The sequence below is a fragment of the Colias eurytheme genome, chromosome 9 (assembly GCF_061535395.1).
Source record: "Colias eurytheme isolate Ceu_HAF_F1 chromosome 9, ilColEury1 Martin Lab GWU primary, whole genome shotgun sequence".
Taxonomy (NCBI): Eukaryota; Metazoa; Arthropoda; class Insecta; order Lepidoptera; family Pieridae; genus Colias; species Colias eurytheme.
The window spans coordinates 11,678,944-11,701,342 of record NC_142988.1 but is presented as its reverse complement, the minus strand read 5'-3'; the positions used below and the strand labels follow the sequence as shown (position 1 = coordinate 11,701,342).

General features: G+C 38.7%; 1 protein-coding gene across 1 annotated transcript in view; it reads left to right on the top strand.

Moving 5' to 3' along the window:
• The window catches only part of skd (mediator complex subunit skuld), a 69,532-nt gene that overhangs the window by 22,463 nt on the left and 24,670 nt on the right, over window positions 1-22,399 (top strand). The window contains exons 3-8 of the mRNA XM_090105016.1: window positions 10,700-10,784; window positions 13,104-13,187; window positions 14,255-14,418; window positions 16,538-16,671; window positions 17,318-17,461; window positions 21,636-21,724. Coding sequence (XP_089961142.1) covers window positions 10,700-10,784; window positions 13,104-13,187; window positions 14,255-14,418; window positions 16,538-16,671; window positions 17,318-17,461; window positions 21,636-21,724 — 700 coding nt within the window. The remainder of the gene's footprint in view (window positions 1-10,699; window positions 10,785-13,103; window positions 13,188-14,254; window positions 14,419-16,537; window positions 16,672-17,317; window positions 17,462-21,635; window positions 21,725-22,399) is intronic.

Genomic DNA, 22,399 nt, shown 5'->3' with positions numbered 1-22,399 from the left:
CCATTAGAAAAAGTTGATCGGTGTTCAATTATCTGCCTTGAAAAAAAAAATCAGCGCGATAGACCGATATTGAATCCTAGGTCCATGAAACTTGAATTTGGATCCACTGTGCGCCGGTTCAACTGCTAACGGAAATAACCGTACCTACAGCAATTTCCCGTCCGGTAGAAGCCACCAGCAATGTCGTGCTGGACACACTCTATATAACTGGATAAACTTGATACATATTTTTAAATAATGATTTATTCAGAAACGGACCTCCCGTTCCCATTACTTCTTTTTGCTAACTCCATTTCATTCCCAATACACGTTTTCATACGTACTTTTGTCTCAACCTTATTGATTTATCTTTCAATCGACCCTAATAAAGATAGTATCCCCCTGAAATGAGCCATCATTTAGTACGGAGCAGCCCCTATATTGGTTGGCTCCCGGTAACAATTTGCGAGGAATCTGTCCGAGCCGCTCTGTGTACGTGAGCCCATTTGCGCGAAAATTAACGGCTGACCCGCCGGCGGCGGATGCGACAACGGATAATCTGTTTAGATCAACCCCGGCCAATGTGAACGCTGTTAGCTAAAAGATGAGAACTTCTCGCTTAAATACCTTTTACGAGAAACGTTTAGATAACTCGAGAATGTTCTAGAAGGTGGCTCGCATTACATGGCTATGTACACGAGTGAAACAATAAGCTTCGTCGCATAGTCATTGGAACAAATTATCTTTGTTACTCCATCTCGTTTACTCATTAATTCATGAAGCCGCGGTTAATGAATCATGTTATGCACATGATCAGCGGCGTTCACATAGTAGGAGTTATTATTGTATCTAACACAATAGGTAGTTTTACGATTGTTACTGTAATCACTGTCTTTTTAATTGTGAGGTTTCAGTTATTTAATCGATCTAAATTATGATCGATTTGTCTCTATTTGTTCAAATTAAACCATGTCTATTTACGATATCGTCACAAATTGCTCTGCAACATTCTATTCTAAAAAGCGTCTCGTTTTAAATGATAAAGGTGGTGCGATTTTTCCTCGTTTAACCTTTATTACGCTTCACATTGACCGCGTAACAATTAGGGGCTGGCTATATCTCGGCACCTGGTGATGGGCGGAAGGGAGTGTCGAAGGAGGGTGTCGTGTTCCCGCATTTGATTCTACCGCACTTACTTATTCATTGTGCCCGATATCGTGTGTCGATAAGCTGTGATACTATTGTATCGCGTAACAGAACATTTAATGATTAAAGATCTGCATTTGAGGGTATAACTTATATTTTAAGTATCTTTACTTCACTCAACTTTATTGAAAATTTAGTTATACGGATATTCCAAGGTTATCGGCTACGGCTACCTATATTATTAGTCTGTACTCCGTATATTGCGGATTGCCCTTTCCCAAGCGTAAAATATTTTCATGGGACGCCCACGTTGCGCATTTTCCTATCAATTGTCACTTATTTATTTAAAGGTCACTTTGGGTTCAGTGAATTGCTTTGAGCGCGGTGTGTGTGGGTGACTGCTTAGGTTAAAGTCCGCAAACCAAAATTTCGTGCAACGACGAGTTTTATATAGCTAAAAAAACCTACAGCAAATTGAGTCCTTTTTAATAATTCCAATAAGATTCGCATAAATATTATTTGTCAAAGATATTGAAATATCAAATTGAGGAACCGATATGCTCGACATTTTTATATCTTCAATTTTGTTATCATTATGTTATGTTGCCTTTGTAGACGATCTCATTACACATCTGATACTTGTTAAATTTTATTTTAGATCATAACCGTAAAAATGTACACCAATGAAAATAGAAGTATTGACATCGAAACAATATTTACTATAACATACATGTAATAGTGGATAATTTGCCTCTATTACCACCCATATTATCGTAACGAACCCGTCGGTAGAGCGGCGGCCACAAAATTTGATGGCTGTACATTATCGTTTATTCGCATCGCATAATATACAGGCGACGTTTCAAAAATATCGCGGCACCATAACTGGCGCATGTATATAATAGAAATGGCGCGATAAATTAGGTGCGAAGTGGCGCAAAGACGGCGATAAGTGGCGTTGTGGAGCGGCAGCCGGCACCCGCGCGGCCGGCAGCCGCACCGCACGCTGATCGATACGCGCCGCCGACCGCCGCCGCTCTAACCTACCCCTACCTGCGACCTGCACCTACACAATACAATCTTCGCAACAACACCCGACGCTCTTGTACGGCCTCTTGCACGTACGCCTAGTCCTACTCTTTGACTTTATTAATTAGATTACGTCATTTTCATTTAAGCACGATCGCTATCGAACTTTTGAATAATTCTACTATCGAACATGAATAAATATGTATTGCAATACTGGTGGAGTATGAATATGACATTATCTATTGCTAATCAAACAAGATAATTATGTACACTTGCTGGGTTTCACGCACGTAGCGTACCTAAGTAATAATGTTTTGATTAATAACTTATTATTCATTAAAACAGATTTGGAAAGGATTAGATTTTTTAAACATTTGATTAAAATTATAATATTTGAATGTTACCGTTCAAAATACAGCAGTTTGAAAAGATGCCAAAAAATAGATATCGAATATCGATGGCGATGGGAACGTCAATCAAACTTTGCTATTCGTGATCAGTATTTCAATGGAAACACAGTTCGTTAATATTCTTGAAGAAATTGGAAAGTTTGTTCATTTATTACATAATGAAGACGTTCAAACTAATTATAAAATGCTTCAAAATTAGCGCTTCCTAAAACTTTCATAATGTGCAGATTCCATGTGTTTGTAACAAAGCCGGAATATGTCTAGACAGTGTAACTCGGTCATGAAGAGTTAATTAGAAGATTAATGTTTGCAGTTCTAGCTCGTGGGAGAATCTCATTGGCGTACTTTATAGTTATCCGAATAAAATTTAAATATTGCATTTGAACACGACCATTTAAAGTATTAGGTTTTACTTTCTGATGTCTGCAGCTAACAACTGGTTTGACCCGTTTCGCCAGGTTTGCCCGCGGTCAGGGCGACACCTGATCCTTACTGCACATGTCCTCCGCACTCGCATGCTAAATCATAACGTATACACATGTCGGGCGCACCGGGGGCTGGTTTGAGAGGCCCTCGGACATCAGTCGGCATTCCGTGACGAATTTCAGACAGTAAAATTATGACCGCCTGTGGTGTTTTACTCAAATAAAACAATCACTGCCATTTTTTAACAGCGTAGCTGAGATGCGACTGCAAATTAAACGTTTCGAATTCTCAGTATTCTCGAAGGCCGGGTCCAATTTAACTGGCTAAAGATGAATGTTGTTCGCGCGCATGTGCCTCTCACTCGCCCAAATTCTTATAAACGGCCTCTTTACCTAGTCGGCTGCGAACCGATCCCACCTCTAATATTTCGAAATGTTAAGAAATAAGTCGTCTGCATCAAAATATTACAAAATACACCCGAACCAATTTACCTACATTCGATACAAGATGCAATGAATTTTCTATTTAAAAGTAAGAATTACAAAATGATCAAAAGAGGAGCTTACGAATAGTAAGTTGGCCACAATTTCCATAAAGTCAGCGAGTGTCCAGTGTTGAATGTTAGACTAGGTGAAATATTTAATGACGGCCGTTGGCGTACGCCTGGGCTGCGCAGTCGTTGACCCACGCCCGCCGTGCTCGTTCCACGACCAATCGTCCATGTTACACACTCCGCCCTCCGTGCCGCAAGGTCCTAATTTAAATGAACTATCATTAGCCCGTACATGTTTGAAAGTTGTTTCTGCTCTACGGAAAACAACAATCCTTATTTGATTGTCGGAATACCTGACGACGCTTACACGACGTCTTTCTAGGTTATATTGTCTTTAATTAATTTAGACGTAATTCTAATTTATACTGCATCTGTTCTTGTGAAGTAAGGACAGTATTTTACTGCCATGGACCGCGTTATCTAACGTAAACATTATCTCATAGTAGACGAACTGTTTGTGATGACAGCAGATAACGTCTTCCGCTAAATACCATTTGTGGCGACGCTACACAACGATTTAGTGTCGATGTCAAGTGGTGTAATAAAAATCGGTGCGAAGGTACATGTTCCTACATTGACAAACGATAAGTAGTTCGTTAGTTGTTTATACCCACCTATTTAAGCGATCGTATAGATAAGCTGCATGCAAACGTTTAGGAATTAATTGGTCTCGCTTAATTCGTAGCGATCGGTTTTGTTGAAAATACTTCAGCCTTTAAAAGGATATCGCTTTAAAATACAGGCTGTATTGTTTAAGTAGGATAAATAAATCGAAACAGACGAGCCGTTAGCTTATTAATTAGAAGGCAGGGTTTGCTATGTGTGGGTTGAATGCGCGCCCGCAAACCGCGCTATTATTGTGAGAATGTACTTGAGATTGAGCGTAAGGAACGCACGCATTCCATTCCCAACGGGTTACCGAGCTTATTCTCGTTCTGTTATCGCACCGGCTTAGCTTTGGATTCATTGTAACTATCCATTATAACTTCATTATTGTTTTAATGCTGATGGAAATGCATTTTGCTTCAAATTATCTCAGTTTTTCAAAATGAAATATTTGCGGTTGGTGTTTAGAATTTTATTTTCTCCCGTTCAATTGCTACTGCAGTTTTTGTTGTATCGATTCAAGTTGAGTTTATATTTATAGTGAAATGTGGAAAATATTGTAACTTTTCTATAAAAACTCCTTAACTTAGATCTCGGATACACTTTTAAAGTTAACCTCAAAAGTTTCGAGTGCGATCACGAACCGTGGGAAAGGTGTCGGCCCCTGCGCCGACGCAGTCTCTTGTACTTAACGGTGCCACTGTCGCACGGTGTAATGTTGCTTTTTATTCATATTCCTCCACTTGATTTACCAGAAAACCTTTATTATTTCTATTTTATTGAATCTATAATTAATAATTATGCATAAAATCTAAATGTTATAATTGATTTAGTTGTAGATTTTAAACTAATAAGTCCACTACAGTGCAGTATTTGGTTCGGCAGTTTAGAAATCGTATTTTGCTCAAAAATGAAGACATTACCTCTAGACGATATGAAAAGTTGCTCAAGAATTAGATCATAGTGTTGTTGCGTAACAGAAATGCAAGTGTTGTCGTAAGCGATTCCCCTTCCGCCAGGTTGTTGAACGGTAACCGCGTTTGTGTTTGAGTTTTATTAATAAAAGCTTCTCGGTGACGTGTATCGGCCGCGCGCCCGATTGGGCTATTTATTGATGCGCGTGCGCAACACCGATCGACTATCGATCGGCCGCCGTCCTTTTCTGATATTTTCATTTTACAATCACTTTACATTGCTTTCGAATAATATGCTGTTATATCGGACATTCTCCGAGTATGCTAATGTGAACAACATTATTTTCTCATCACACAGCCGCTTAAATAAAGACTACGATATCAGCTTTAGCTTCTTCATTTTTTCTTTGATATAGGAATAGTGATCTTAAGCTGTTATATTTTAGCGTCTTGAGCAAGGGATTGTTTGTTTGCATTGATCTAAAAGAAGATTAACTAATCATAAAGGTACATACACACTGATAATAGTTTCATGACTGAATAGCGGTACATCCTGTTACCATTAGTGACGACCGCGACCGACCACCGTACCGTTACCGTCTTGATGGAATATTTCACACTCTTGATGTGCACCGCTGTTGCGTATTGGGGTTACCAAGTTCAAACGACATGCTCGCGACAATCATAACTTTGCTAATGATAGTGGACTGAAATACGTTATAATTAGCCAATGACGTAACAAGACAGTTGAAAGCTGCTCTGCAATCGTCTTGCAGGAACACAGCCGAAATAAAATCGAAGAGTTCACACGAAAGCGTTTGAGATACTTGTGTTCACATAATGATTAGGTGCGGTAGAAACAAAGCGGAGGGTGGGTCGCTACTCGCTAGCAGCTGCGTGACTCGGGCCGCGCAGATGGCCCGACCTCGCCGGCCCACTCCATAGCCTCCACACGACATACAACTTGACATACTACTATCCCGAACACTAAAGCCATAAATGTTACACGCGTTTGCCATCTGTCGCATTGCCTAATTCACTATCTCCACGACGAAGCTTGATTGTTTGTTTGGATAGGACGCAATTAATGCAAAAGTAAATATTATTATCTTTATTCCACATCTGCAGTCTTTGCCAAAACAACATTAGCCCGTAAGTAAGACATTAAAAGTCCCAGTAGTGTTATGAAGTTGACTTCATAATAAAAAGCTTTAAGAAAGTAAGTTATCAACGGGGTAGGGCGATTCGGCCGCATCGGGGTTGTCGGCGGGCGGTCCGTGACGTCGACGGAGCGACGCGAGCGTGACGTCACGTGCACGTGGGCGTGTGCGAGCGAGACAGCGCCGGGCCGCCCGCCCGGAGGGAAGAGCGCCAGCCCTCCGCGGAGGGCGCGCGCGAATTGACAGATTTCTACACGCTCGATACCATCTTGAATCGCATTACCGCCCGGCTAGCCACGGGCAAATATTATGTCGCATCTAGCAACTATAGGATGCTTTAACTTCAAACTAGAATTACAATAATAAAAACATACAAAATAACTAAAACGGTATATGAGTTATTTAATAATTCAACAATTGAGAGTTTCTGTGAATTATGGCGCAATACAATAATTACAAGTGTAATATTGAACGATATACGATTTTCACAAAAGATCTGTTCCGCTGCTATAGTTGGGCGGTTTTACAGTTTCTAAGACGTTAGTAGTGTCCGGTTTAGGCGGCATGAGGTAAACAAAGCGCGCGCGGATTGCGAGGCCGTTGTGTGGCGACGTTGCCACTCCGACACCCGCTCCTCACAAGTATCTGTCACGCGCTGTTTACTAGTTTTCTCTATCTTCACCATTCTTACATCCTAAAACATTCAGATGTCTCGGCTTTTACAATGCTCCTTACTCCCAATGCGTGAATCGCAATGTCATAATCACTACCTACAACTATAGAGTTGTGAACGGTTAAAATAAATTCCTCACATTTGTAATTTTTTCCCCCTACCCGTCCTCCATATTTATCTTGATTTTTTTTTCCAAAAAGTGTCCTCAACAGGTCTCGATGCGGGGGGAATAGGGTGGGGTAATTGAGGAGTCCTCAGTGTGCTGCAGTGGGCGGATCTGGATATTGACGACGTAAATTGATGTACCCGTCTTATATCGGTAGCGTGCAGGCGTTAATTTGAGCATATGATTTCATACGTTTATAGAAGGTTATGATAACCAACAAAATTTATGAGACAGATAATAAAAACCCGACTGTCCAGTGATGTTGTTTATAATGGACATAAATGCAAAACAGTCATACTCCGTTCAAATGCATCTACGTTTTGCATGCCTCACACATTCGCCTTGATGCTACTTATGGCTCGTTCCTTGAATTCTGCTCACGTCTGCAGAAGGTCCGAGAGAATTAGTTGTACATATATCTAATATGAGAAACAATTTTCAAATTTATATAACGACCGTCGAATAACTACTTATACCAAGTTCGAATATTTACAAAATAACTGAAAAGTTTTGTTGCAGCTTACCTCGCAGAAAATTTTTGCATTGTTGAGTTTTATTGTCATCCCGCTTTTCGGCTAAAAGCATCAACAAAGAATATCGTTTTCAGATAATTGCCATAAAAAAAAGTTTTAATCTTTCTGTCACATTTTAAATCCGCATATTGTGCAACGCTGAAAATTTTACTGGAACTAGAGTTGCGAAATGGGATATTCATAAAATCCAATAGACTATGTTTACGAGAAGGTACACTTGTTATCTTTACATCATATCATGAATGAAATATTTAGTAAGTTATAAAATGTACGACGTATAATAGCAGTGAGCTTTATTGCTGTACGGTGTTTAATGTTTATTGTTTGCGAGGTGGTAAACAGTTAACTCGCGTTGATAATTATCGGTTGGTCGGTAGCGGTGAGCGGTGAGCGGCGCGGCGGCGCGCATCTGTCCCGCTATCGATCCCGGCGCGAGCTGGTGCCGACCGCCACAACACCGCGAGAAATATGCGACCTTGAACCTCTAACTATCCCCATAATTGCATTATCAGCTATGCGACTGTTATCATTCGATTAACGCCGCCTTAATTGCTATGTAAATTGTATCGTAAGCTTGGCTACCTGCTGCGTTGAGGTGATGAACAACAAATATTTTTAATGCCACCAAGAAGTTCAGCATTGATTGTATATTGAGAGCGAATCTAGGTCAAATCTAACGAGATATGTTTAAAGAGCAGTCCGAGAGTCCCGGTGGATCGATAGTAAAACTCTTGGTGTTATCGCGATGGCACCGCGAGGCGAGCAGTCGTGACTGGCTCCGGTTACGTGGCCCATGGAGTACAGTAATCGAACCGTTCGCCGTTTTAATGGCCTTGGGAGATTCAGCGATGGGGCCGAATAGGCCGATGCTGTAATTATTGCAGCGTACCTACTAGCCATACACGTACGTAGGATAAATTCCTCGTTAATAAAACTAGTTTTATGTACGTGCTGTATATAACGCAGCGGTAATACTTGTTATTTACGTACCTAAGACTACAAGTTTCTGTGATATACAGTAGGTAGGGGGAGGGGGATATGTCAGTGAAGTAATAAATTTAGTAGAATAACCAATATCAATGCAATTCAACTATTTATTCATCGCACCGGAGAGACATTTTTCGGTTCTAAAATTAAATTTCTTCTTATTTTAGGACTCCGCCAATGTCCATTCTCTTATCCTATTTTAAAAACTCGTTTAGTTCCAAGAATTAGTGTTAGATAATTGTCTTGTTAAACAAACTGTCTTCGTTTGAAATTTTCTCTTGAAAGCCAATTTTTCTACGAACAAAGTTTTCTGAGAAATCGTTAAAACTTTTCCGCGATCTACTCTGGTTTGCACTAATTTACTTTTCTATTTCAAACCTTCGATCGGGTGATAGTTTTAATGCGGAATGTCTTATTCAATTGAATGTGATTGTGATTCGATTGCGCTATCTGTGTCAACTCATATGAGATACATACTGGAAAAACTAGTTCAGTCGCGGCTAGAGATGGCGCGCACACCTGGAGCGCGAATGTCAAGGCTGCTCGCTTGGAACCGCTCCAGCTGCCTGCACGCGCTCTAACATACCATTAGATTCTTTATTTCTACGCTTGAGCCCTGCAGCAATGTACCATTTTTCAACTAACTTAAGAAAATACCGTAGAAACATGACCAATTAGCTTAGTGGCCGGATATACGTCAATTCAATTATAGCATCATTGAAAATTGTGAGCAGGAGCAAATTAATGAAATGAGCCCCGCAAAAGAAAATATTTACATGTAACACCGTATCTATGATAAAATAAAGTGGAAAATTCAATGTCAATTAAAATGTTAGCGGGCGCTGACGTTCGCATGTGTGTCGCGCGCGCGACAAACACAAGCACGTGCGATCGTTTGCGTGACGTCACAGGGGTCGCCCCCGCCCCGCCCCTTCGCGAGAGCGGGACGGCGAGTGCAGCGCGGTGCGGCAACAGCGCGCGCCTCGTTTGTTTTCGCATGTAACGCCAGTGATAGGCCGGTTTATCTTCCGATTGCGAATGCAACAACAGCTATCTCGAGCGTTTCTTACCAATGCAACACACCAACTTATCGCTAATCTTATTTACTTTGTATTTGTTTATCTACACCTTCTACTTTTGGAATTAAGAAAGATATACATTCAGTCATGGACGTATAAAAAAAGACGGACGCCGTATTACGAACAAACAACGTGAAGCCACCATAGTAAGCTAGCGATCGTGTAAAGACAATAAACACGCACACACTCTCACCATAGTAAGCTAGTCGGCCGCCATTACGTCGTGAACTACCGACTGATTAACTGCGTCACTGTTTCACAAAAAATATTTAAAATGCCGTCTTGCGTGGTTAAATGGTGTCGCAACAGTACAATTTTAAATAACAAAACACAAGGGATTACATTCCACAGGGAAGCAAGTTATTTCTTTTATGTTTTATTGACAAAATTATTACGGCAAAATTTATAGAAAAAAATACAGCCGCCATTGTCATCAACACAGCTGTTGCCATGGCAACATGGCACACACACATGGATGTTTCGCCGCCATTACTAAGCTTCACTCAATGTTTAGGCGATATACCGTCCGTCTTTTTTTATACGTCCATGCATTCAGTACTAATTTTATAATTGAGATATCAAATAAATAACAAGCAAGTTATTGAATAATCATGAAATATTTATTGTGATAATATAAATAGCTTTTCAATGAATTGAGGTTTTGTAAGGCGCTTATTAGTTATTGGGAACTATAAAAATAATTATTAATAAACAATATATTATTTTTCAAATAATAATATTTTGTTTTCCAAAATTATTATGATACACAGAAATAGAAGAACCCTTGCTCCCACACTAGGATTCGCTGTAATAGATTTGTAAAAACGCCTATTCTAATTAAGATGTCATATTATTGTTGACATATTGATTTTTTAATATTGTTTACCATAATATTATTAATATTAAGTTGCATGAAAGATTGGCGTGGCCTTATCACTGCATACAGCATTATTCAACGTGTTTTGTATAATTACTTAGCGTATAATTATCCAAACAGTTGATAAGGAAGTTATTAATGCGTGTTGTTTTTTTTCACAGAGGGCGACCAAGGATCCTGGGAAAGCGGACTGTCGTACGAGTGTCGGTCGTTGCTTTTCAAGGCGCTGCATAACCTCATCGAGAGGTAACATATTCATTTATTTACTTACCTGTTTATTAATATATTTCAATAAATGAGTTTGAGTAGGTAATGATTGAATCTTGGTAATATAAAAGTACTCATGCAGGTTAAATTAAAGTAAATGTTCAGTTGTCGAAATAGGTATCACAGTTTTTAAGATATTATTATGGTGATATTTTATACCTGCCTTATTGAACATGGGGATTATATTTTGTCAAAGAACATTATACTCAGGCCCCCTAATCCTGTGTCAAGAATGTTATTAGAAACACATTTCTTTATTCTTATTGTTGAATTTTCGAATGTTGCACGCACAATTTACAAGTTTTTTATAGTTTTTAAAATGTACACACTACACTGTCAAACCCTTTTAATTTTATTTAATGATCAGCGATAAAATAAAAAATCATTAATGTAATTTTGGATTGACCCTTAATAACTTGTATACAATTTGATAGCTATATAATTAGATTGTGGTAATGTGAGGCTAGTTTATCGGTTCGTTGTTCCGATAACGATCGGCAATCGTCGAGTGCGCATTGCACCGCGTACCGCGCACCTGGCGCGCCGCGCGGGCGCATCGCCCCGCCTCATTGTTGCGAAGGTCGTTGCATCCACGCTCTAAACGCACCTTTTTTGCTAAACACCAGCATTAGTGTAAAAGCGAAAGTTTCCGCCGCCGTGGCCCGTGTTCTCGAATTATGATTGATGATAGCCCGTTTGGCACATAACACGTTTTAAATATATCTAACGCGAACTCTTTGTCAGTATAAAATCGATATATCGCCGGGCGAGCGGTCAATTTGTGCCCAGTCAAGGTCACCGCTTGTAGGCTGTTTGTAAACGTACAATAAGTGTCGACGCGAGTAGTCGGATTGGTTACAGTCGCATCTCCCGGCCACCGTGGAATCCGTGATATGGACGAAATCCAGACGAGTCGTTGACCCCGACTGCGGCACGTCAAAGTAACAATGCGTCGGGACGGGATCGCGACCATTTTACAATACGTGCTGTAATGTAGGGATACGAGTTCGACTTTTTCAACAATTTAATTGATATTTTTATTAGTAATTAATGTCGTCGTTCTCGCCGCGGATCGGCCTCGATCAGAGGAAAATCTTATGTGTAATCGTTTGATCGTCCTCTGAACATCGCTACCGCCATTTAGCTGCCGTTTGTTCTCGAAAGCGACATAATGTTATGGTTTTTATTGCTTGTTATCGTGTAATATAATTAACGATCACGTTTCGTTTTATCGTTGTGTTTTGTGCTCGCATGGAAGTTAGTCAAACGCCTGCGCCTGTAGGCGGTAGATTTATTGCCGTGTAATGATGTATCACAATGAGTCGAAGCGTTGTTTCATATCGTACGAGTAGCAATTAAAGTCGCAACAGACAAAGAAATTCGCTACGGCCACATATCGATCGATGTACGCAATCGCATATTTGCTACTTGTGTATTGCGATCTGCGACGTTGCAATTAATTCAAGTCAAGCTATATTGACTACTTGGTTATGAACTACTGAACGAATGTTATGATAAAAGTAATTACTTTGGTAAATTGATAATAATACTTCACTTACCTTATACCTACTTCACCAATTTATATCAATCAATGTTATTACATTTAGATTACTCGTAAAAAAACATTGTTTTGTACATACCGTCCAATGAGAAAGTGTTATTTGCCAACAGTAGCTATAAAAAATAATAATGTAGTAATGTAAGTGTCAATTATCATAATTATTTGCTAATTCGTATTCTTATTATATCTTTATCACGAGAATTGAAGCAGATATTACATTGATTTCGCAATCGGAACATAATTATCTTTTCATATAGAACGTGTTTATTTATAATAACAAAACTGTGAAGTTATGATAACTTTTTTTTATCGTAGGCATGTAAGTATCGAAACGTGAAACGAATCGATATTGTTTATGTTAACTTATAAATTTATTTTACACTCGAAATATCGTATAGGTAATATGTAGTTATGTCGACGGGTTTTTGATACATTTACAAGAAATAACGGAAAGGTTATAAATCATACACAACACTGACGATTTTTGGGAACTAAGAACGATGCATTTTTACTAATAAACGTGTTTACCAAATGAATACAAATTCAATTATGTATTATATCGAATAAAACCTCTCTAAAACTTCATATCAATATCCATTATGCATATAGGATGTAGGTATATAAACCCTGATCTGCCTTGTTCGCTGTCGCTGTAACGCCACTCTGTATGCACATCAAATTACCTCTCAACTGTTCGGGCACACAGCACTTGTAATCCAATGTCGTGCACGTTACAGATGTCTGCTGTCGCGCGACTTCGTGCGGCTCGGCAAGTGGTTCGTGCAGCCCTACGACGGCGACGAGGAGGACGTCGGCAAGAGGTAAGTTATATCACGATTGCCCATAAATCTCTACACCCAAAGGTTAAAGGAAGCTCTTGTTTTAATAGCGAACCTTGTTCATAATAATACGTGCGTAAGCTATAAACATTATACACTACACAAAGACGCTGTTACGTGCGTTAAATGGTATCATTCAACCCAAAAGCAGACCTAAATCTTCTCATTAACACGGCCATTAAACTGTCATGCACTGTAAAAAGGTCAAATGAGATTACTACTAAAGAAAGTGTTAACATTTATTGCGCTGTTGCCAAACCTTCCTAAAATCAATTGGTGTAATAAATATTGAGATAAAGAGTTTGAACTCGCGTGGAAGTTATATTTGAAGCAATTTTTTCATGGATTGTCTTCAGATACACTTATGTGGCACTTCCTATATTAAAATGGAGATTTCTGTGTTGCACTCGTTAAGCCATAAGAGTGAGACTTCGTTCCTCTTCAAACATTTATGTAATGTTATTTTAATCGGATTAGAAATAATCATATAATTTGATTGTTCAAATATGGTCCTTCGAGGCGGATTTGTATGTAATATTATTTTTAAGTTGTCTAAATTAACCAATTTAAATACGCGTCCTTCGTTTCATTGTACTCGTGTTTTAATCAAGTATGCTACTCACGAATCCGAATCACAGATCAATTTACATCATCATGTCATGACACACAACACCGCCTACTAATTGTTGCTAGTTAATTGTCATCTATTTTGTTTTAACTTGAATATTACGTTTCCGGATATTTAACTGTAGACAAATTTTCCTTTTCTTACTCACTTACTTACTAAAAGCTAATACTGTAAATGAAAATAATTTATTTTATGGAAAGTTGAATGGAACCCATTATATCAATGTTATATCATCAAATTTTTGTTACTGAAATTACCTTGCTATCCGCAACGACACCAACAGAATAACTTAACCCCAGACACTATACCGACTACCTAAAATCTATTCACTAAACAAGAGAATAAACACATCAAATAAAATGGCCATCTATAATCTATTTACCAAAGCAATGATTAACACACGTGACGTCTGCACATACAGCAGCCCGTGGCACCTGTCGTTCTCGTTCGCGTTCTTCCTGCACGGCGAGAGCACGGTGTGCGCGTCGGTGGACGTCCGCCAGCACCCGCCGGTGCGCACGCTCACCGCCAAGCGGCGCGCGCGCCTCCACGCGCCGCCGCCGCACGCGCACCCGGACAACAAGGGTATGCAGTTAATTATTTATTTAACACATTATATGGTTGTACAAGTTGAAAACCTTACAGCTACTTACAAAAAAAGAAGAGTATTTGGCGACCTTATCACTTATTAGTGATCTCTTCCAGGCAAAAACGATGTGTGTGTGTTGGCTTTGGCAGTTCTCTTGTGCAGGGTAGCGGATTGTAGGATGACTAGCGAAATTGTAAAAAAAAAGAATATAACATTTTAAAAAGCACTACTGTTATATTAGATTGTTAATGCAGTAACTGTCAAAATTATGTTTTAAAAATATGTTATAATTTCACGGCTTTAACAATTTTGCATTGCATATAGAATCTACCTACCCACTCCGTTCCTGAGCGAATACTCGAGGATGATTAATATAAATTTATTATTACAAACATAAAAATCATCACATTTTTACTATATTCACAGTATATTAATGTGGTAACTCATCATCAAAATGGCATGAGCCCAAAGTAGCCACACCGTCCTGTCGTTGACTTTGAACTATGCTATTTCAAATCCCACTTCCTGCAGTGCCATCCAAATCCGCATTCTGTTTAATGACAAAACAAATGAATAAATTAGCAAATAAAGTTTATATTCAGTTTGTTTTTGTTAAAGTTTAATATGTATCATTTGTTGTTTATGATAATGATGTTTTGTTTTGTCACTTGCCGCTCTCTGCCAAACATATTTCAGTATGTAAATATAGTTTGCTTGAATAAACGTGGATGTGGAAGAGGATATTATAAGAGATTATGCTTCTGTAAATTTAATTTTTTATTTAAAATTTTAATAATATTGCAATCATAGAAATCTAAATAACAAGACACATAGAAGTGTTATAATGTCATAATTCGTATGAAAACCGCTGTCGCCAAAATCAACACATTTAAACCGATAGCTAAACAGTACACACAAGTAAACTATGCCTTTTATTGGACAGCTTGATTTTAGTGAAAACTAACTTAAATATTAAATTAAGCTTTTTAATATGTATCCTAACGCACGAATTTACGGTTTATTTTAGAATAACATCCCTAAGTATATGAGACGTTTTGTTTATTTTTGCTCCAATACGCAATAATTCGGCTTTTCTACAACAGAGGTTGTCAATTTTCAATAGATATAACTTTGAACATAAACTCATAGAAATAAGGTTGAAATTTGTGTTAAACGTGATAATAAGAATGGTCGACTGTGTCATTCATTGTTATTTCGATTACTATGGTCACACTCGTAATACTTGTAAATATTCTATAATTTTAAGGAAAAACGGCAATATTTATAAACAAAAATACTTACCGGTGAAATTTTATTCCTTTATTAGTATAATTACAATTTATGGAAGAATTTCCGCACTGGGAAATGCTGTAACACACCATGTTTACTCACGCACGTGTCAGGAACAACTGAACAAGTGACCACCAAGCGACGAACAGACTTGTGGCATGGTAACCACCTGAGCGGCGACAATGTCACGCGCGCTTACGACTTCTATTGCCTTGTTATTTAGATTTCTATGATTGCAATGTATAAATATAAAAATTGCACACATTTATTGTGTTTTGAGTCACTCGATTATTAATATATGTAGTCACAAAATAAAGCGTCCTATGAACGCTGCGTAAAAACGTGCCAACATTAACACTTGCACTTGTGTCACGCAAGCGGCACGCGGGGAGGGGATATAAGCCAACATTCGACTTTCATTATTGGCGTGTTTATGTTATCCTACTCTTGTTAAAAAACGTGAACTTTTGTGGGAATGAATAGCTGTTTCTTGTCCAATCTAACAGATTTATTTTGCTTGTGCTTTCGGTAAAGGTGGCAGCATTGAGGTATAAGATATTTTAAATCGGACAAATAGGTTTTGTTTTAAAATGTAACAAAGAAACTTCTTTTTATATAAGTGTAGATTTATTATGTTAATTTGGTTTGTTTCATGGAATTCTGTTTTAGCACATAGGGTAACTTTATCCGCATTCCACGCTCAGTACTTGCAAAATAAATCTGTTAGATTGGACAAGAAACAGCTATTCATTCCCACAAAAGTTCACGTTTTTGACGTGATATAATCTAAATGCCTCATTATAAAATTGTATGTATGTGTTGCAGTGATCCTGGCGCCGTTCGGTCTGGAGGGGCGCGTGACGGGCCGCGAGTGGAGCGACTCGGAGCCGGCCACCGCGCGCCTGCTGGACGCCTGGCGGCAGCTCTACCCGCTCGAGCAGGCGTGCGGCGCTGTTGAGGTACATACTAACTACTAATCTATACATATATATAAACTCAAAGGTGACTGATATAGTGATCTATCAACGCACAGCCCAAACCACTGGACGTATCGAGCTGAAATTTGGCATGCAGGTAGATGTTAGGACGTAGGCATCCGCTAAGAAAGGATTTCCCGAATTTCTTGCGGGAACGGGGAAAAACGGGAATGCACGTACAAAGTCGTGGGCGGAAGCTAGTATTATATAAGTGAAAGTTACTCTGTCTGTCTGTCTCTTCTTCACGAACCACTGAATTGATTGTAATGGAATGTGGTACAGAGGGAGAGTGTTTGAGACCTGAGAATTCCCGCGGGTACTAGTACTATGCGGATTTTTAATTAAGCAAGTGTAGTCGCAAGCAGAAAGCTAGTAAAATATAATTGTATTTTTATCCACTTAAACACGGGAATACATCTTGTATTACAAATTTTAAGTTTAAGTTTAATTATTTACTTAGTGAATACGTTTTTATTCTAGTGTAATTATACTTTTAACCCCTTGACCACCGAGCGACCTGATCGGGCCACGACACAATAGATTTTCTATTGTGTCTGTGATTCCGAGGGCTGAGGGATAAATAAAATATGTTTTCAAGTCACTATAACTTTGTTGTGTATGTGCGCAGGTGGAGTGCGGCGGTGTGCGCATGCGCTACCCGGTGCCGTACGTGCTGGTGACGGAGATGGAAGCGGGCAGTGGGGCTGCACCGCCCGCGCGGGAGCTCGCCGCGCGCACGCTTCGCTCGCTCGCCACGCCTGCGCCGCACCAGGTATGCGTACTATCTGTTTACGAGATCTTTAAGGGGAGTACCGTCAGCGAAGCGGAGTAAAATTGGTTTGCAAGATCAAGTTTTTCATGTATTTGCAATTATATGACGCTTTTAGAAAAAATAATCAATTGTCTAAAAAGTGTGCTAATTTGTTACACAACCACGTGTATTTTGCTCGATCATATAAAATCATAAAAATAGGCTAAAATAAAAATCGAAAACGAATTACATATTTAATAATGAAATTTCTGATTTTGCAAATAATTTTTATACAGGGTTACAGGTTAAGTCGACCTATTCCTGTTAAGAGCGTGTAGTAGGGGTCAAAACAAACTGATTTGATCTTATAATACCATATCCAAAAGTTAGCCGTTGAAGAGTTATTGCAATTTTAATTTTTTTCTTGAAAATGCCACTTTATCTTCGCATTTAGCGTTTAATTTTTTATTTTACTTATTTGGTCTGGGTTTTTTTGAGTTTTTATGTAAAGGTTGAGTTAAACAATAATTCTCAGCAATAAAAATCCATATCGCTGCAAACAATTCAAAGAAATGGCTTTTAAACTAAAAATAATAACATTAATGTAATTAAGTTAACTCGTTTTAAACAAAGATATTGAAAAAAATCTCTATGAAAATGTGTCTGCAGATGTTTTTAAAAACATGTGCATGTTCTTAGCTATGTAAAAAGGTATGATAACCTCAGGTAGCATTCGTAGATTCCAAGAAATCGGGGATAAACATGGGACAGTGTTAAAGTACAACATCAGAATAAATTTTGTCATAATTTATTTTTCTTAAAAACTTTACAGTTCCTGCTCAATATGTCTTCCTCTGTTGCGAACACATATTCGAAACCTTTTCCGCAGAGAACTCTTGACTACCCCAGCTGTTGTTAATTGGTTCCTCATCTTATTGGCTGCATCGATAATTTTTTATCGTAAAATATCAACAGATGGAATCGGGTTCGGCTCATTGTACACCAGACTCTTCATATGCCCCCATACGTAAAAGTTCATGTGGGTTAGGTCTGGACTTCTAGCCGGCCATGGTATGGGCCCACCTCTTCCGATCCATCTGTTTGGATAGTTGATGTCTAACCATTCTCTAACACTTCTTCTGTAATGTGCAGGGCAGCCATCATGTTGGAACCACATGTCTCTTAACAAAGTCAGGGGTATGTCTTCAAGTAGGTCGCTTAAATGTTGGCGCAGAAAGGTCTCATAATTTTCACCATTTAGGTTGTCCGGAAGGAAGTATGGTCCAATTAATTTATTTGAAATTATCCCCATCCACACATTAAGACTGAATCGTCTTTGTGATTTTTTTGGATTCTTCTTGTTAGGATTGCCACGTGCTTTCGGAGTACGCCCAATAGTGAGCGTTATGGTAGTTTGTGATACCGTCTTGATCAAATTTGGACTCATCTGTCCATAAATTTTTTTTGAAAAACGAGGGGTTTTCCAGATCCGCATTCAACATGAATCTACAAAAATCTAGTCTTCTTAAAGGATCTCCTTCTTCCATCACGTGCACGGGCGTATAGTGATATGGGTAATATCCTGAAGTGTTCATTGTGAACCATACTTTCCACTGAGACAGACCAAGTTCTCGGGCAACAATGTTTGTTAATGTCGTGGGATCCATTCGAAAAAATCGCTTAATTTCATTTTCCTCTTCGTCTTCCTCATCCCGGACAGATGGCCGACCGACATCTGTTCGTCGTCTTAGAATCGAACCAGTTTCTCTAAGGCGACGATAGGTCCCTTCGAAGACACTAACATCTGGTGCACGTCGGTCAGGATAGCGGGTCATGTATTCCGCACGAGCATGTGCAGATACACCTTGACAAAACCCGTAACACATCAAAATGTCAGCATATTCTTCGTTAGTATACGAACTCATCTTGAAAATTCAAATCGCAAGCAAAAATCAAAGTCCAGTTTCGAGCCACGGTCACAGAATCGGAAGAAAATCAGTCCAAAAAGAAAGCCAAGTCGCGTTGTCAATACACAGAGGAGCACAGAAATCGCATCTACTATAGACGAATCACATAAGCAGACTAAAAAATGCAAAGCGGCATCCTTCGCCCCATACAGCTTCGTCCATCACCTTGCTCGCTCTCTCCAGTAGGTCGAAGCGAGATAGTTGCAGCGTGTGAGTGAGACATCATAATCACGCGCACTATCACGCGGCACAACCCTTTATTGTTCGCATAGGCAGATAATAACTAGACCGATGTTAATGAGCTATTCTAAGAATTATTTCCCCATACCAAGTTTATCCCCGATTTCTTGGAATCTACGAATGCTACCTGAGGTTATCATACCTTTTTACATAGCTAAGAACATGCACATGTTTTTAAAAACATCTGCAGACACATTTTCATAGAGATTTTTTTCAATATCTTTGTTTAAAACGAGTTAACTTAATTACTTTAATGTTATTATTTTTAGTTTAAAAGCCATTTCTTTGAATTGTTTGCAGCGATATGGATTTTTATTGCTGAGAATTTTTGTTTAACTCAACCTTTACATAAAAACTCAAAAAAACCCAGACCAAATAAGTAAAATAAAAAATTAAACGCTAAATGCGAAGATAAAGTGGCATTTTCAAGAAAAAAATTAAAATTGCAATAACTCTTCAACGGCTAACTTTTGGATATGGTATTATAAGATCAAATCAGTTTGTTTTGACCCCTACTACACGCTCTTAACAGGAATAGGTCGACTTAACCTGTAACCCTGTATAAGGATATGTATTTTGTTGTACTGCAGAAAACGTGCTAAATTTTGGTTTTCAACTGAAGCCCTGTAATTATTAAATATTATATCTCAGAACTTAACGTTGCCCAGCATTTTTTGACAAGCCGACGCGAGGAGCAACTCGCGCAAACGGCGCGTTGAAATAACTCGCCTTAAGGTCTCGCACACATATGCAGCGAGAGTATTGATCGCGTCGAAGATATCTCATTGATTTGTCGTACGCAAGTAATAAAATGCGAGCGCATCTGTCGAGTCGATGGTATCTGATGACGTCATCCGATTATTCTAAGATTATACGGTTCTTGCATATTCGGACGATTCGACGCGACGCAACGACGCGATTAGATATTCAAAAATTCGTATGGTTCGCTTCGTTCGGCTCTAATAAGTTTGTAACCTTATAAGAAATTGTTATTGACGAAAGAATGGAAGTTGGAAACAGAACTTTTTATTAAGCTATTAAAAGTTTTGAGAATGCTTCCTATATTAATGTAACATGAATTTTGCTTGTAGATAAGTTATATCTACATTGTAAGCTCCATGCTAACATGTCCCATATGTTAATACAATAAAGTTGCTATAAAATTGATTTGAACTATAATTATGGCCCTAAGAGCATATTCGAAGTTAGTGGTATTTGCGAAATGATTATATACTCCAACTGATCTATATTTTTTAATTGTATCATGTTTTAACACAATATAATAACCTGACCTATATGACTGACCGGTTGGCTTGGTTGGTAGTGGCCCTGCCTTCCAAGCCAGAGGTTGTGGGTTTGATTCCCACTCGGGGCAAATATTTGTGTGATGAACATACATGTTTTCTCTGTGTTTGGGTGTTAATTATCTATAAAAGTATTTATTTAAAATTATATATGTATGTTTATCAGCCATCTGGTTTCCATAACACAAGCGAAAGCTTAGTCCATACTAAGCTTTCGCTTGTGTTATGTATTCTGTGCCCATGCACAGAATATATAAAAATAGCTAAACGCTACAGAACGGACACTCTCCGCCTCCCGCCAAAATTAAACACTTACCTCACCCCACACGATCAGTCTAAAAATGGTCCACATTTTTCTACAGGGACGATACGCAACGAAGATTGACAACATTAGATAATCTAATTGACTTAAAGTAATTTTATTATTTTGGATTTGTGATTATCGTTTTTCGTAGAAAATTGTTAGATATTGTGCTGTTTATGGATGTATTGCATCAGAAAAACGCGAATTTTTTTTACGCAAGTCAAAAATGTGCCAACCATAAAGCGTTAACACACACATTTGCAGTCTCTACAGTGTGACTGTCAAAACGATAATTTTGTATGGAGTGTCCGGGGTGTGGTATGGGATCAGATTGTGCCGTGTGTGAAAACTGTCCTGAAATATTTATTTATTTATTCCAGACGGCGGAGGCTTGCTACGCGGACGCGGCGGGCGACTCGAGCGAGGACTTCGTGGACCCGACTCGCAAAGCGCCCTGCTCCTGCGCCAAGTGAGTCACCGCCCTTATTGCATCTCCTGTATGCTACATACGTACCGCTATATTTTATTATTATTACCGTATGCACGTTCCGAAGTCAACTATTTTACTTATTACAAATATAGCTTTTGGTAAGATCAAAAGTGAGATGAATAGTTTACTTCCGAACGGCATTATGATGTAGTTTGGAGCAGTAAAATAGTTGTAGTTGTATGAGAATTGTGTGTTATGCATTTTATATATTCGATAAAATATGATATATTTATTATTTTAAACGCTATTCTATTTTTTATATACGTCGGCTGTACTCAATATGTCGATGATGCGTGTTGACAGCCGTAGCGTATAAACGCGGAGTTATGCAGGGTTGTAGATGTAGATAGGTAGATGTTATGTATGTGAATGTTTTAGTTCTTATGTAGTATAAGCCGTAGAGGGAGAGTGCTCGCGACACGCGCCTTGTCGCCAGCACTGCGCATGAAACTATCGATGCATTATTGTGTTAACCTTTGGTTTTTTTTTTATTAATTTCTTTAACGTAATTAATAGTAGTGATAAATACAAAGTGCGTCGATATATTCATAGTAGACGACGCGCAAGCTTTTGTCACACTTTGCGTGTAGATACGATCCTCGCTTCTTGAGTACTCTGTGAATGAAAGATTCGCTTTTCCTTACAAATAGGGTT